This window comes from Ostrinia nubilalis, chromosome 26 (assembly GCF_963855985.1).
Source record: "Ostrinia nubilalis chromosome 26, ilOstNubi1.1, whole genome shotgun sequence".
NCBI lineage: Eukaryota > Metazoa > Arthropoda > Insecta > Lepidoptera > Crambidae > Ostrinia > Ostrinia nubilalis.
The window spans coordinates 6,767,447-6,784,421 of record NC_087113.1 but is presented as its reverse complement, the minus strand read 5'-3'; the positions used below and the strand labels follow the sequence as shown (position 1 = coordinate 6,784,421).

Sequence of the window (16,975 nt, the reverse complement as noted above, 5' to 3'; positions counted from 1 at the left end):
GCATTGTGAACCTAACTCGATTTGTTATAAGAACTCTTTTTGCAAATATCTTCAACTCACTTCTGTCCAGTTTCTTTAGCCCAGGCGCTGGGTATTGTCAGACACTCGTCTCCTCCGTGGAATAACAGCATTATGAACCTAACACGCTTTGTTATAAGAACTCTTTTCGCTAACATCATCAACTCACTTCTGTCCAGTCTCCTTAGCCCAGGCGCTGGGTATGGTCAGACACTCGTCGCCTCCGTGGAAGAACCGTAGCACGTCGCCTCCGAACACGTAGCCCACGTACTTCATGCGGGATATCCCTGTCCCGTACGGTTGCACCGACCAGTGTGTCACGTGGAATGACGCGTTGACTATTGACACTTCGTTCTCTTTTGTTGTGTGCTGGAAAAGACATAAAACGATCACAGGATGTTCAAAATTTTCTGTTTTTGTTGGACCTCAAAACGAGGGAATAAGGTTTAAATAAAGTGGCAACAATGTTACTAAAAAAAAGCTATGTTACCATTACCTGATAATATCGATAATTCACTGTTTGAACTTCGATTATAAAATACACTGTGTTTTGTTGCAACTTTAATATTTCAAAAACAAATGAACAGGAAATTTTTGAACAAAAAAAGAATAAATGCTTAATCGCCGTGAGAATTACGATCATAAAGTCGAGCATTCACAAAAAAGTTGATTAACTAAAATGCTTTAAAAATTGAGCGTTAGCTTTTATTGAGCCATTGCACTCGTAAGAACGTTACATTACATTGTAATTATTACACAATTTTAAGGCTGCTCAACCAAAGAGTCGAGCCAGATGGTGGATTCAGTTGTTAACGACGGGGCACTTACATTTCCTATTTCAGTTACATTCAGGACAAGCGCAATAAAGACTCAATTATTATGATCAACCCATACTTGCGCGGGCCACTTTAAATTCTTTCGGGGGCCACATAGGGTTTTAGCAGCCTTGCTCTAGCAAATACTCTGCTGGACTTATAAATAAACAGTAATTTACAATATTATATTAAGGTGTTTTCTCACACAAGACTTACCAAATATCTCTCAGTTGCGACCGACACCAGAATCAAGTCGTCTCCGACTCGCACCTTCTCACCCTCAGATCTATGGAATAAAAAAGAGATAGATATAACATTGGCAATAAAGATGTGGCTGTAAGGACTTATTTCGAGACCATGCATTTTCAGCACATCTTGTGCAGAGTAAATACTTTCACAGTAAAAAAGAGCCTTGCATATAACTTTGCATTGTTAATGAAGAACTTAATTTATGGTACCTAGTCTTGAGTTAGAACTTTTATTTATAGGGCAATTTACCTACCATGATTGAAAATTTTATACTTTTATACCCTTATTAATAAAAAACTAGGATAAACCTTGGATTAAAATGACATTTCCATACTAAATGACAATTTAAGCCAGAGTTGAACTATTGTGTAACTTTTATTGATAAGGGGGTTAGTGCACTTTTTTCGAGTCCGTGGTTGTTTCATCAAAATCTTTTCTTTAAGTTATTACCTTTGCTTGCTAGCAGGATGCAGGGTCCACCAGCAGGCTTCGCCCTGCGAGTGTTCTTGCAGACCCACGTCGAAGGCCAGCTTGTCTTGTGATGATGACGTGGACAGACAAGCCAGGTACTGGAAGAGAGAGAGAATATGTCAATGACAAAAGAAAATTCAGTTCCCAATACGTTGTGAGGTTAACGTGGCATCATTTAGCTCTCTAATTGAGTTCGATTTGTTCTCTAGTTTCTACCAATGGACGTCCACTTCTGGACAGAGGCCTTTTGCTGACCCCATTTGGATCGACTTTTAACATATCAACGGTTCTACAAATGGGAGGCCTGCCTACACTACATCTACCGATCCGTGGTCTCAAGAACTTTTTCTCGTAACGGCTATCAGTTTTATACAATCTTTTACCACTACCATTTAGGAGGGAATAAACCAGTCTTATAATGGCTGAAAGAGTTTTTCAGACTTCCAGCCAGTTTCAGATGCAATCATCTTCTGATATTCGTTCAGCACACATAATGATCTATACAACATTGTATGGCCTAAACTTAAAGGGGTGATTTAAGTTTTATTTTGTGAAGCCTCAATGTAACCTTGTTGGTGATCAAATAAATAAATTATTGTGATTAAAAGTAGCTTAGACTTATTCACGGTTTAATCTATCTCAAACCATACACACAATATTAGTATGGATGTGCTAATACACAAGAGATGAGACAACGGTGTCGAATACGGGACAGCCGAAGCGACAAAGTCCCTCGAGAACTGCACGTGTATGGAAGCCATTTATTATGTGCATGTTTCTAGGCATTGCAATAGCTAACGCTCGGTTTGCATGTGATCACTGCAATGCCAGTGCACGATTTGAATTTGCATTTATGTATAGTCAGCGTCAAATATTTTGTGACAAAGTATAGATGTCCTACACTGAACCGACCCACTGGTGACATTGACAGAGGGGCGCCACCGCCAATACCGGATCGTTAGTTCTGATTTTTGCCACGTTGGAAAACACTGAAATGTCATTCGCAGGAGGGCGCTGCCATTAATGTCGGGTACTGTTTCCGATCTTTGCCATTTGGATTTTCAAAATCGTTCAATTATAGCTAAAACGTTCGCAACGTTTTTGTTACATTTGGAATAAGGTTGTGCCATCAACTTTTTGGTCACTTTGGGTGTCACGAACACTATTTGACGCTGACTATACAGTTGACAGCACGTCCGACCATACATTTTTGTTATAAAAAGCACCTTATATAAACTACATAAGGGGTAACAGTAACAGTGTTGAACTTGATATGCTGTTGTCGTTTGTACTCGAATAGCATGGGAATCTATGGGAATAGTGAAAATATTACTGAATTTACTTTTACTTTTTAGATACTTTAGTGTCATTTTGGCCGTGAGTTTTGATAAAGCAGAATAGGACCACTCCCAGTCTACCCGTGGATGTTGTAAGTGATTAAGGGACAAATATGCGAACATAAGGCCTCCCAATTCTGGCTTGAGGCCTGATGTTCACGGGACTATTCCCACCTCTCGTTTCTACCGCTGCAACTCCTGTGTAGCCGGGATCTACAGCTTGACCGCTAATAAAAACCCAACCAGTGAAGGTCAAGTTTGTCCCAGGAGGCTTGATGTTCGCATATATTGCATCGTTCGTTAATTTCAGTCAAATGACGTCCACTGCAGAACAAAGGCGTCCCCCAAGGATTTCCACAACGGCCGGTCCTACGCTATATCAGTATGTTATATAAAACAAAATAAATTACCATGTCACTGTTGAGATGTCGCAGCAGTATAGCATTGCCGTACAGTAGCGTCCTGTGTCCAGACCCTGTACCTTTGCCCTGTAACAGATGAACAAACAAAGTTTATAATGTGACGCCATTTTGAAATAACTGTCTTTAGAGGCTGCCGAATTAAATATTTGTCTGCCATGCTTTTAGTTCTCTTGGATTAATTTTCATTGTATGCTACCTATAGTACAAGCTTTGCTTTGTTTGAGACTAGATGGCGCTGTATAAAATGTCCAAGGATATTTTTTTCCCTTTCATTTATTGAGTTTTTTTTTAAACAACTATCATCTGGGTAGGTTGTTGTTTGGAAGAGATAACTTTATGGTGATAAGATCACCTAAAATGTGCCGTCTCTTTTGTGTCTATTTTCTTGTTTTGTGTGATGTACAATAAAGAGTTATTCAATTTTTATTCACTCTCATTTCTATTATACATTATTTTCCAGCTGTCTTCTTCTCCATTAATATTATCCACCATAATTTTTTTTCACTGCACTCAATTTAAATTAGTAACTGTAAGTTTCCTTATTAAAAAAAATGTCTGTCGCGATACAATATTCATTCATTCTTTTTATAAAAGTTTCACTCAAAATATAAAATTACAAAATACAGGGTAAGAGACCAAGAGAACTTTAATAAAAATTCAATTAGCAATTTAATACCTAATGATTTGGAATAATACTTAGGTAGTAAGCAAATAAGGATTTTGTACGAATATTTAAGTGCACACTAGTTTAATTGAAAAACTTACCTGAAATCAGAATTTTAATTCTACCTACATCAATTATAAGATTATAACAAGAAAAAATACAGTAAAAAGGTAAAAAGTTATCATTGATATAATTAATGTATTTAAGAATGAAAGGAATCATTCACTTAAGATTAATTTATTTCTTTAAAATCTATAGTAAGCTTGTAGAGCTGTAGAATAAATAAAGATTTTGTAAATACTCCTATGTACGTCAAACGAAATATTTCAAAATATATGAAGAAGAAAAACAAAATTAATAAAATATTGACTTATTTTAAACTGTGTTTATTTTATTTGAAACGTAAAAATGTAACTACTAAGTGAAATGAATGTGTTAACAATAGACACGACAAATACTAGTGATGGTTAACTGTAAAATATAGCATTAAGAAATTAATATTTTGCACAATATTTTTGTAATATTTGCACAAAATATTTTGCTGCTCCAATAAAAAAACATGCAATGAAAACATTCTGTATTTTTTGAATAAAAAAATGAGCCATCATTATTAGTGACGCACCAACGCATAGAAATAAAGAATGGAATAGAGACAATTTTCGTTGTTAAAAAACCGATTTTAGAGTAAAACAATTTGGCCAATTCTCAATTTAGTGATGTGATTATGACATGCGGTTTACCGATTCCGAGTATACTTACTAAATTTTCTTTGCCCTGTAAAATTATGGACAGTTAAGAGGGGTCATTATTCACAAAAGGATAGAATATATTGTTAAACACAAAAGACGTGTGTTGACACAAAGATTTGCCTTTTAAAACTTTCTGAGACAATTTAGAAAGATGTGCCGATCATTTGCTTCAAAAATATTCAGTTTTCGTATCACAAAACATACATACACTGGAAAATAGACTTTAATTAAAGGAGGGTACACACTAAAAGCATTCGATTTGCGAGAGTTCTTTTCCGTACCTAATAATTTAGTAAGTTGCAGTATTTGGTTTCAAATTGTGTAATCTAGTATCTATATCTATAGCAACGCAACTACCAATTAGTTCTTCTGATTCATATCCTCACTTTTAAATTTATTAGTAGTTATCAGCCCCTTTAGAGCTCTATATACGTTCCAAATATAGCTAGCACTACTACCACTTTGGGACCACCACTCGGTCACCTTATTTTATTTCAGGACACACAATATCCAAGATAACAAGAGCGATGCAGGTTAAGCCCATGTACTTTTTCTATTTAAATACCTTACTTTACTCATCTAATTTTTTTTTGTTTTCATCGCATAACAAATGGCCCTAGTTCAGTATGGCAACGAATGATCCTAGTGAGTGAGAGCCTTTAAAACTTACAAAATTAAAGTACAGAAGAGAATTTAAATGTAGTGTTCAAATAAATAAAAACATTTGAAATTGCACGACAATATACACTCAACAAATGAACGGCACATAAAAAGTACATAAAATATCCTGTGTTTTAGTTATAATTGAAGATTATAAGGTGTACAAGATACCGGATAGGTGTTTACTGTTAATCGATCAGGTATAACATATAATGTGGAATATACATTAATTTTGTGTACTGTGCTAAGTACTCACCGTCTCGGAGCCTGCTGCTGTGACCAACTCTTGTAATGCTCTCACTGATAGCGCCTGGGAAATGAAAAAATAGCATTAAATCATATAAATTATTAAGTACTACATAGGCTAGTATCCTAAACTAATTGCTCGTCAAGTAGGTACGAGTACACATATTCGAAGCTTAATGAACATGTATTATTTTTATTTGTCAAGCAAACGATTAATTACAAAGTTGTAATTACGCGTAACGTTACGCCGTGCTACACTTTTTACCACGCAGTGACGTCACGGGCCTCCACTTTTGAGCTTTGGCGCGCTATATCTCTGGCTGGTCTTTGGTTCAATCAATTTATTGGTTTAAATTATAGAAACCATCATCATCATTCCGACCACAGGACGTCCACTGCTGAACATAGGCCTCCCTAATAATTTCCAGAATGGCGGGTTGGAAGCGCCTTCCTGCACCCTTTATCCTTATAAACCATTCTGTCATCTGTCCACCTTGTGGGACTATAGAATCATTATTAACAAAGTTAGATACTAACCCCCTTACTAATAAAAAGTTACACAATTGTTGAACACTGTTTTAAAATGACATTTCCATACTAAACGTCACTTTAAAACACTGATCAACGAGCGTGTAAGTTTTATTAGTAAGGGGGTTAGACTTTTGGACCGCTCAGTATAAATAGCGTGTGACACATACCATCTGTCAATGCGTGCCCTAATAAAAACGAGCGACGTGTCGACAGGTGCCATCATACCCAAATACTTTTTAAACTGATCTATTCTTAGCCAATGTCAATTTTATACTACATACAGGGTGTTGGTAATAAAACTCTATCTCAATTTGCTACTGGTAAGCTAGAGAGGTAGGTAGCAGGAAGGCGCTGGATGCAAGCCGCTACCAACCGGGCAATATGGAACTCATTGTGGGAGGCCTATGTTCAGCAGTGGACGTCCTGTGGCTGAAATGGATTAGAGACTGGACTAGTAATTATGACCCCCAGACGAAATATAATTCGTCAAATCAAATCAACATTATTTATTCAGTTATAACCAGTATTTTGGCACTAATGAAGGTCAAACAAAAAGAAAACAGGTAAACATACATATTGTTTCCTTACCTTTTGGGCCCTACGATTCAATATCTAAATCGTTTCATGAATGACCTATAAAAATCCAAATTATAGCTTATCCGCATTCAGGATAATTATGTCGTATCGAATTAACCAAATGAGCACCCTGTATTTGGTAGTTGGATTATTAGTGACGTCATAGACATAATTACATGAAATATGACGTTCAAAACTGGTGCCACACACTAAACAATTTTAGGCTTAGGACACACGAGGAGCTCTTTAACCGACTACAACAAAAGGAGGAGTTTCTCAATTCGGTTGGTCTGATTTTTATTTTATTTTTGTTGTTTCTACATATGGTTCTAGGATGCGCGCCACGATAAACTTTTATCGAGGCATTTTATCGATTTTTCACGATAAGCACATCATGTCATCTAAAACTGTCAATACTATTTTACATTGCCCCCATATTAGCCCACCTGGGATATTTAAAGTAAATTATTCTGTTAGAACTCTCCTCGGTCTCTCCTAGACTGTATTTGATTAGAATTTCAGTGTGTCCCCAGCCTAATGTAGGCATCGCAAACAGTTTTGTATTAACCACGATCCATTTAACCGTTCTCAAATTCCCATCATACGATGTTGGACCTTATCACCTTTCAATAAAGTCTATAATACAATGTCATTTTAGCTTGGTCCGTTAAGGGTTAACATAATGTCGGTTTCGGTGGCGGAATATTAACGGCGTTTAAGCACCGGGTTTATAATTTATTCAGGTTGACGCTTCCATCGCATTTTGGATTAGGAATCTGTAAACAGACTGTTTTTGGCCTCTACCGGTCAATAATAACCACATTGTTTGGAACTTTATTGCTTTGTGGTAATTATGATGACTGTGTTTTGTGAAGCGATCGGGAAGTCACGACTCACGAGTTACATTGCTTATCTAGCATTGACCAGACTGAAATGTGAAAGAAATTCTTCTACTATCTTACTTCCTATCACACTACGATTGGTCTGGCGGTTTTTTCTAAGCTTTTATATCCTCAAAGTAGCAGTGCCAGTTGTTGCTAATAGTCAAACCTCTTCGCTTTTCTACTTCTATCCTAGATAGGCATTTATTTCACCTACTTGATGACAAGGACGCACACGACACGCGACACGTTTGGTCGTATTAACAGCAGAGGTTCTTTAAGAGCAGTGCTGGTAGCAGTGGTAGCCCCACCTTGCTATCTATTCATCTTTTTCTCTCACCTGCTCAAAGACAAAGACGCACTTTGATAGTATCATAAGATGATACGGAATGACATGATTATGATGAGGATTTCTGACAGAGGAGACAGTCTGGTGGTAAGTTCTTGTCGGTGACCCATCAGTGCTGACACCTGATCTTTGTTGCTTATCTCAACTACTCCATCTCATTCTCTCACCTGCTCGATGACAAAGACGCACTGCGACAGGTCCGGTGGTATGTTCTTATCAGCAATGTTTTCCAGGAAGCAGTGCCGGTTGCCGAAACCCTCAGCCGCCAGACACACTCGCTCTCCTGTGGCCGTGCACGAGAGGCACACCATGTCCTCCTGCAAGGTTGAAAGATGTGATTAGCAAGTTAATAAATAGCATAGTAAAGGTAGCAGGGAAGCGCTGGAAGTGGAAAGCTTTGGGGGAGGCCTATGTTCAGCAGTGGACGTCCTATGGCTGAAATGATGATGGTGATGAAATAGCATAGATCTGTAAATGAACTAAAGTCGCTGAAGGCCAACGGATTAACAAGCTGATGTGGCAATGGGCAGCGCACAATTACGCAGAACTGACGGCCGATGGGGCAGCAAGGTTCTGGAGTAGAGGTCACGTACTGAAAAGCGTAGCGTAGGGCTTCCACCTACAAGGTGGACCGAAGACCTTATAAAGGTAGCAGGAAGGCGCTGGATGCAGGCCGCTACCAACCGACCAATCTGGAAATCATTGGGGGAAGCCTATCTTCAGCAGTGGACGTCCTATGGCTGGAATGATGATGATGATGAATAAATAGCATTAAGATTGCAGAAAGGCGCTGGATATAAACCTCTAACAACCGGCCAATCTAGAAATCATTGGGGGAGGCCTATGTCCAGCTGTGGACGTCCTGTAGCTGAAATGATGATGATAGATATTCAAATTATACACGTCCCAAATATAACTTGCTATCTTACTACACCTACTGCTTGCAGTACACATTACCGCCGATGCGGTAAATAAGTAGCGGAAGAAATGCAGTCCACTTTTTTTAACCCGTTTGGCCAGTGGGAAATGTAGACAAACGCTAAACCAATTCATGAATCAACGCGAATGAACTTGAATCATACAAAACATAATAATAACGAGTGACACATCCCTGATATTATTGCCAAAAACTTCAACTTTCATAATAACAAAGCATTTCAAAATTTACGAGCCATGAAAACTTGGCATATCTTGGCGTGAGGTAGTGAGAGCAAACACATTTCATCAAGGACTTAGAGCGAGATATAAAATTCGTTTTACCAAGTTACATGTAGAATTAGGTCAAGGGGAGGCAAAGCAGCGTTCACACTAATGTGAACCTTAATTAAGAGTCAGAGGTCAGCTTTTGGCGCGTGTTTTGTCTCTGTCATCTGGTGACCGCCACAGACTTACGAAAAGTCTTATATCTGTCACCGTAAAATTGTGAATTCCGTCAGATTATAATCTGACGTAGTTAAATTACAATCTAACCTAACCTAACCCACTGTTAGTTTACAATCTGATGCGTTATATTAAACTGACAGAGTTCACAATTTCACGTTGACATATCCATTGCAGATGATGATACAATAAATCGACATAATTTTGAGTCCAATTTGCGGATGCAATTGAAGAATTAGCATCGGATATAAGGAAATAAGTCGTAAAATGAACACAACTTATAAGCTACCTAGTACTTAAGCGACTAGCAACTACCGCGGCGACTAAACGTAGATACTATGTTAGTGGGCGGAGAAAAATTATTTCTATCTCTGATGAGCATAGGCTATACCTAGAATATGGATGGATTATTAATTAACTTGGGCAAAGGCGCGGAAAAAAGCTACTTTTAAATAAATAAATAAGATATATACGAGTATTGCCCGCAGTCTGGCGTTTAGTCGCAAAGCTGTGGCATACCGTGCACCGTCTCTTGAAAAGAATTTCACGACAAAACTTTAGAGTTTCAGCGAAGAATTTTAATAACCGTCGCATTGGAAATGTTTTTTTTATGACTACGCAAATTGTAATTAGTAATTGTTCCGTATTGCTGCTTTATAAATTGTTAATTTCATTTTAGGGACGCGAGCAAAAGCTGTTGAAAGGTCTTTCATTAATTGGATCGATCGACCAATAATTTCAAGACACGCATTATGTCACATCTACATTATATTAGTGCACACTAAATTATATACTCAACATCAAATAAACCGCACCTTCCGCGACGCGAACTTTAACGATTTTCTTCTGACACAATCATGGTGCCCCAACAATATTGGTGTTATTTGAAAGCCCAATAAATATCCTTAAAGAAAATCACATTTAATTTCTTAATAAATGATTAACATATACCACAAATGTGACTTGAAAAAATACCTTACTTTGGGGCCACCTATGGGATCAATTAGACCAATTTTTATGGTTATAAAACCAAATAATGATCTCACGTGTCCTCTTTAACAGATGGATAGCGATTAATCCCAACTTAACAGTTTTATAGCCATAAAAGTTGGCTCTAGCGTAACTACCTATTTTTTGAAGAATTGACTCTGGATCCTTCTAAAGACACATTTTTGGGGTAAAAACCTTTCCTTTAATGAAATGAAGGTTAGAACTAGGCTTTCAAATGGTGCCAATATTGGTGGGAAGTGGGGAAGCATACGTTTCAATATGCTTGTCGCGGGAGGTGCGATTTATTTGATGTCGAGTGTATTTGTGTAGATGTTAAGTTTACAAAAAACCTTTTTTGTATCAGAGTTCATTGTTGACTACGGAGCCCCAAAAAGGTTTTTATCTATCGGTTGCACGCTCGTACCAAAGTGCAAATGGAATGGATTTTTCCAGAATCCACCAACGTATTCACACGCTAGTGGTGTTAAATAAATCAGCATCCCAAAATTGGGTCAATTGCTGGTGTAATCTGGACCAACTTTGTGTCTTATGAAGCACTAGTTCATTCGTTTCGTTCGTTCGTTCGTGATTGTCGTTATGTCACAGGCATCGCTAAATCTCCAGTTCAAAACACATTACTTTGTATGTATCACCCCATTAAGGGATGATTTCGGGAGAAAAACTATCCTTTAACATGTACATCGGAAACTATTTTCATACTTTTCATTTGAACCAGTTCAGTCTGAACTTAACTTAAAATAAAAAGGTAACAAACAGAGTTACTTTCGCATTTATTATGAACGAACATCCGATTGCTACAATCAAATATTCAGCAGAAAAATCACCTACAATTTTTCATGCACACGTCGAACGGTAGCCCGCTAAGACGAGCCAATCGAAGCTATTTTATAACATAAGTATTGTATAACAGAAGTTAAGTATTTTATAACAGAAGTTAAAGTATTTTATGACAGAAGTTAAGTACAGTATACAGTATAACAGAAGTTAAGTATTGCATAATAGAAGTAATTGTAGTAATATAACATGTGACGATAGCGAAACGGCTGTGCCGCACCACATAATCTAAGATGTAGAGCTAGTTTAACAGTGTAGAGTTAAAAGCTTGGCTCTAATAAATGTTTGTAGTGAGATTTTTCTAAAGAAACACCGTATCATTTATTGTACGTATATCATTCTCTTTCTTTTCTTGTTCTGTGTGGTGTCCAAATACTATCTTTTCCCATATTGACATTAAATGGCTGCTTACTTAGCCGTTCATCAAAGGGTCATCAGCACTCGAGTGAAGAGCAAATAAAGGGGAGGCAGTGGAAAGAATATAGTTTCCCCCCGATTCGGGACAAAAGCCTTCCGCTCACTTATGCCGGAGCCCTCTTAACGATGATTTTCTTTGTTTGATCAGGGTTGCCAGTACATATCGTAATTAAATCTAATAATATTAAAATTTTGAATGGATAATGTTTGAAGGCTATATCTACCTTCAGAGAGAATTTGAATGAAACTTTATAGAATAATATTCGATATCTAGGTAGACTATTAATGATATTATTGATTCTTTTTCTGAAATAATAATATCGCAATTCACGTGGGGGAAGTCACGAGCAAAAGCTAGTCACAGGAGCTGCAATTATTCTCTATTTTAAAAGTTTTTTTCACCAGAAATATGAAGTATGACGAATTTATACCCTGTGACGAATCTGTGGCAAATCGGCATTAACCCTATCCAATAACCATAAATCGAGCCGATTCGAATGGGTCATAAATTGACAACTATACAAGACTATATCATATCAAATGCACATAGCGAGCTGCACCGAGGCTGTGTGATCAATAGACTGCAAATGGTTTCGGATATGCGACAGAGGTAGGACAGACTTGGTAACGAATGCATAGTGAAATCGTTACTATCCTACTAATATTATAAATGCGAAAGTTTGGTCTGGATGTTTGTTACTCTTTCACGCAAAAACTGCTGAACGGATTTTGTTGAAACTTTACAGTATTATTGTTTGTAACCCAGATTAACATATAGGCTATACTATAATTTATGCCGATATGTGACACTAAATTTCACGCGGGTGAAGCCGCGGGCAAAAGCTAGTCAGACTATAAATTAGTTCGTAGAAACCTCTAAGTATTACAGCTGATTAAGATGCCACCTTGTTTTTATAATGTCGTCTGTACCATTGAAACCTGAATATCTGTAAGTATAGCCTGACCAGGAACATAAAAACCCTGGCATAGAGGCGCGTCAATTGCATTTGATAGTGCAACATGGCACTGAGTACAGTCGTCGTACCTGTGTTAAATTAATAGGTTAACTTTATGTATCAGGATTCAGGATTACGGGCTAATTTGCTATTTTCATAAATTAACGAAAAAATATTATTATAAGTAACCTGGTTTAAATAAATTAAATGAAACCATCAATCGAGCTAGTAGGATTTATTTTATTATTCATCAATAATCAAATTCAGAACTTGAATATTCAACTGCAATGTTTGCTCATGAACGCTTCAAACTCGGTACTTCTTTCCCAATTCCATAAAATTCAACACTTATAAAGTGTCAATTTTTTTTAAAATAGGTAGTTGAAACAAACCACAGCTAATTTTCATAGTGGACTGTACTATGCGATAAACATGTCAGTCAATTTGACAACCTTTGTCGGAAACATTATTCAATGAAAATATTGTCCGAATCCTTAGTATTTCTCTTCGACAAATACTTAAACACATTGAGAACCACTTTTCTTTCACGACTATAAAAAGATTTTAGCAATTTAATTCACAAAATCAATTGCGCACATTTAAAATAAAGTTTGTTTACACTTTGACAGCAATAGACTGACATGCAAGGTGACATGTCAATGAAGTTTTCAGTTACTGTTGCCATTAAAAGAAATTAGTACCATTAGTTTTCCGCAACATGGCGAGGGTTTTTATGTTCCTGGTCAGGCTATACTTATCTACTGGATTTTGCTTTGTAATAATTTTAATCAGTCTAATAGGGTTGTGATAATAACCAAGCAGTATTGTCATAAAAACAACGTACCTAACAAAGGCAACGTAAACTCTAGAAGTAGGTAGTGTAGGTACATACTCGTAGATATTTGCTATTTTTATAGAACATTTCGTAAAAGTTGGGACGTGATTTTTCTTTCTTGTTTTCATCTCAAACAAAGGCATTGTCATTTTCCTTATTTTCTTACTTTATCTTATTACTGGTGGTTTAACGTTTCAGTATAGAAATAGAGTTCAAAATATATAAGAACACAGTTATATTCGATAAGGGGATAGGGGATCATTTTGGATTTCACAGTGTAAGCAAAAATACTGCATATTTTTGTAATAGCAAGTATGCTCGTAAATATCTCAGTAATATGTCTAATAAATGGTAGTTTAAATACTTACTTGAATAAGAAATGTAAAATAAAATAAAATCACCGTTGTCATTGTGCAACTTCTATGATTGTAACAATGATTGGTTGGGCCATAGAGACTAAAAGCATAACCCTCCTTCTGGTGCAGTCGGTCAAAAGGAACTCAAAAATGCAAATCGTTTTTCTTCAAGCTCACAGAAAAACACAACTGCCTCAAAATATACTGATCCAGGCATTAAGCTCGCCTGTTGTACCACTGTTTTTTATGTGTGCAATAAAGATTTTAAATAAATAAATAAATTCTCTCTGAAAACATGACCACTTTCCGCGCAGTCGGTTAACACTCGACAGCCCTATCCTCCGCGATAGAATCCAATTACCGGAGCCACCCACGTGGAAGCGGTCCCATTAGTGGCGCCTTTTTAATAACACCGCTTCAAATGGAATCATTTCATGAAGTAACACCTGGGTTTTGAGCTGTTTATACAGGGTGGGTAAAGAAATGCAACATGTAGGGGAACCGAGCAACATATTTAACATGAAAACTGAGCAACGTATAGGTAAACTGAAGACCATGAAGAAAAGAGATGTATGTAGGAAATCTGAGCAACATGTAGGACATTGGTTCCCAAAGTGGGGGGCGCAAAGACCTTTAAAGGGGGGCGCGGGCCATCTGTAAGAAACCTGCGACCGCTGAGAGAATGCATTCCAGACTGCTCGATACGACCTACTATAAATAATCTTGACTAGCGGATTTTTTTATATGGTCGAAAGGGGGCGCGTCTCAAATAAGTTTGGGAACCAATGATGTAAGAGGACTGTGCCGAATGAGGAGATCCGCAGGAGAACCAAAGTAACCGACATAGCTCGCAGAATTGCTAAAATCAAGTGGCAGTGGGCGGGGCACATAGCTCGTAGAGACGATGGCCGTTGGGGCAGGAAAGTTCTCGAGTGGCGACCACGGGCTGGAAGACGTAGCGTGGGCAGGCCTCCTACTAGGTGGACCGACGATCTGGTAAAGGTCGCGGGAAGAGCCTGGATGCGGGCAGCGCAGGACCGTTCATTGTGGAAAACCTTGGGGGAGGCCTTTGTCCAGCAGTGGACGTCATTTGGCTGAAAAAAGAAGAGGACTGTGCAACGTGTAGCGTGTGCAATATACATTGCACTTCACGTGTAGCATGTGCATTATCATCAGGTCATTCAGTCGCCACTGCAGGAGCATGACCTTATCTAATTCACCAGAGGCAAATGGAGGATTGGGCCTACACTCCATGCAGGACAGATGGGTTGGGTTGGGGAGGCCTGATATTTCCATATTTGTTACAGTCGTCTTTTAAAACAAGTCTGGGAGTGGGAGTGATCCCTATTTCGACTCTGTGGGAACCTCACAGCCAATTTTATTGATAATCTTTTGTAGTACAACACCACACAAAACTGATAAGTGAAAGAAAATATGACATGGAAACGACACAATTTAGGCGGTCTTATCATTAAGAAGCCACAAAATACTTAAGAAGAGTTGCTCAACATACAAGGAAAAGTTAATAATGACATACTTAATCGCATAAGTGTACGGGATTTTAACACCAAAATCTTTACAAATCACGTCAATTTTGCGCCTAACTACATAGTTAGGTTAGATTACATAATCTACGTTTGTTAGGTTCCCGAATGACTAAGGAAGATTAATCACATATCTTGACTCCAGACGATGGCAAAAAAGGTTCGCAGGGACCGCGTCTAAGTGCTCTCGGGGGTTTAGATGAAAAGTGACGTAGGCATCGGAGAGATTCGTGGATTTTTACACATAAATAGAAAATATGTCACGTCTATTAATAGCAATCTTTATAGTGCTCTATAATATGTATTTAGTTTGCTGGGACCGGCGGTTATATTTTTTTTTACTTAGCCGTTTTATATCTACATGTTAAAAGAGACTACTAGTTCGTTCGTTCGTAAGAACCTAATGACGTCCACTGCTGGACAAAGGCCTCCCCCAAAGATTTCCATAACGACCGGCCCTGAGCTGCCTGTATCCAGGCTCTAACCGCGACCTTCACCAGATCGTCGGTCTACCTAATACACCAAGATAAATATTTTGCAGATGATTCAACACCTAACAGTTCGAAAGAGAGGTGATTCATCCGAAGATGAAAATATCCTCAGATGAAACTTCACCTAAGTCAATTATGCCCGTATTCACAAACGATGCTTGCTTAAGTGAAGCTGCAAATCGAACGCACAGCGTTGAATTGAACTCTGTAATTGGTTCGTATGTCACCCTGTGCGTCCATGCGCATTGTGAGACCTCATAGTAATGTTTGTGAATACGGGCGTTACTCGTACATAAATACCATGTAGAACAAGTGAGGGTGAGTGGATGGATGTTTGATCCTCTCACACAAAAACTGATGGAGATGATGGATGAAATGTCCTCGGATAAAATGTCACCTAAGTCAAATATACTTGTACATAAATACATAATAGAACAAGCGAGGGTAGAAACATCCATTGATACTCTTTCAAGCAAAAACTACTAAAGGAATTTTGATAAAACTAAACCAAGTTGTTTAACCCTTAACCACTGACGGACGTGTCATTTTGTTACACTAACACTGACGTACGTACGGCATACGTACGTAACTTTGAAGACCTCCTGATGTATCAATAGAGAGTAACTTTGGTGAAATTTGAATTTAAATTATTTACACATGTTTATATTAAACAGAGATAGTAAAAAAACATAGTAACATTAATAGAATAGTATGATATTGGTGAAATCCTCCAGATGTAATAAAAGTTAGACAGGCATTTTTTTAAAAATCAACACAAAAATATTCGATAACACTAGGAACTTCTATTTTGGCCATATTAAAGATTAATAACAGTTTTAATCAGGAAAAAATCACAATAGAATAATTCACAAATTAAATCACTTTTTAATACAGTTCATTTAGGAAGGCTATTTTCTATAGTCTTTCTTTGTTTGATGACCTGGTCACCAGTTTGCCGTGCTTCAAACTAGCTAGGAAATATGAAAATATGGTATACAATCTTCAGAAGTAGTCAAATCCAAAGCCACGAACTAAAGCTCCTTCACCATCATGATGATTGTCCTCCAAAACCGCAACTAATATAAAAATTTCATCCACCGGATTTTTTGCTAATTTCTTCGTCATTTGTAATAATTTTTGACCTATATAAGGTTTTTTATATATAGACGGCCAAGTAAATAAA

General features: G+C 37.5%; 1 protein-coding gene across 1 annotated transcript in view; it reads right to left on the bottom strand.

The window, feature by feature from the left end:
• The window catches only part of LOC135084616 (ryanodine receptor), a 205,479-nt gene that overhangs the window by 149,534 nt on the left and 38,970 nt on the right, over nt 1-16,975 (bottom strand). The window contains exons 3-9 of the mRNA XM_063979388.1: nt 8,136-8,285; nt 5,642-5,695; nt 4,736-4,750; nt 3,301-3,378; nt 1,533-1,651; nt 1,050-1,119; nt 188-387 (exon numbers count right to left, since the gene is read on the bottom strand). Of these exons, the coding sequence (XP_063835458.1) occupies nt 188-387; nt 1,050-1,119; nt 1,533-1,651; nt 3,301-3,378; nt 4,736-4,750; nt 5,642-5,695; nt 8,136-8,285 (686 nt within the window). The remainder of the gene's footprint in view (nt 1-187; nt 388-1,049; nt 1,120-1,532; nt 1,652-3,300; nt 3,379-4,735; nt 4,751-5,641; nt 5,696-8,135; nt 8,286-16,975) is intronic.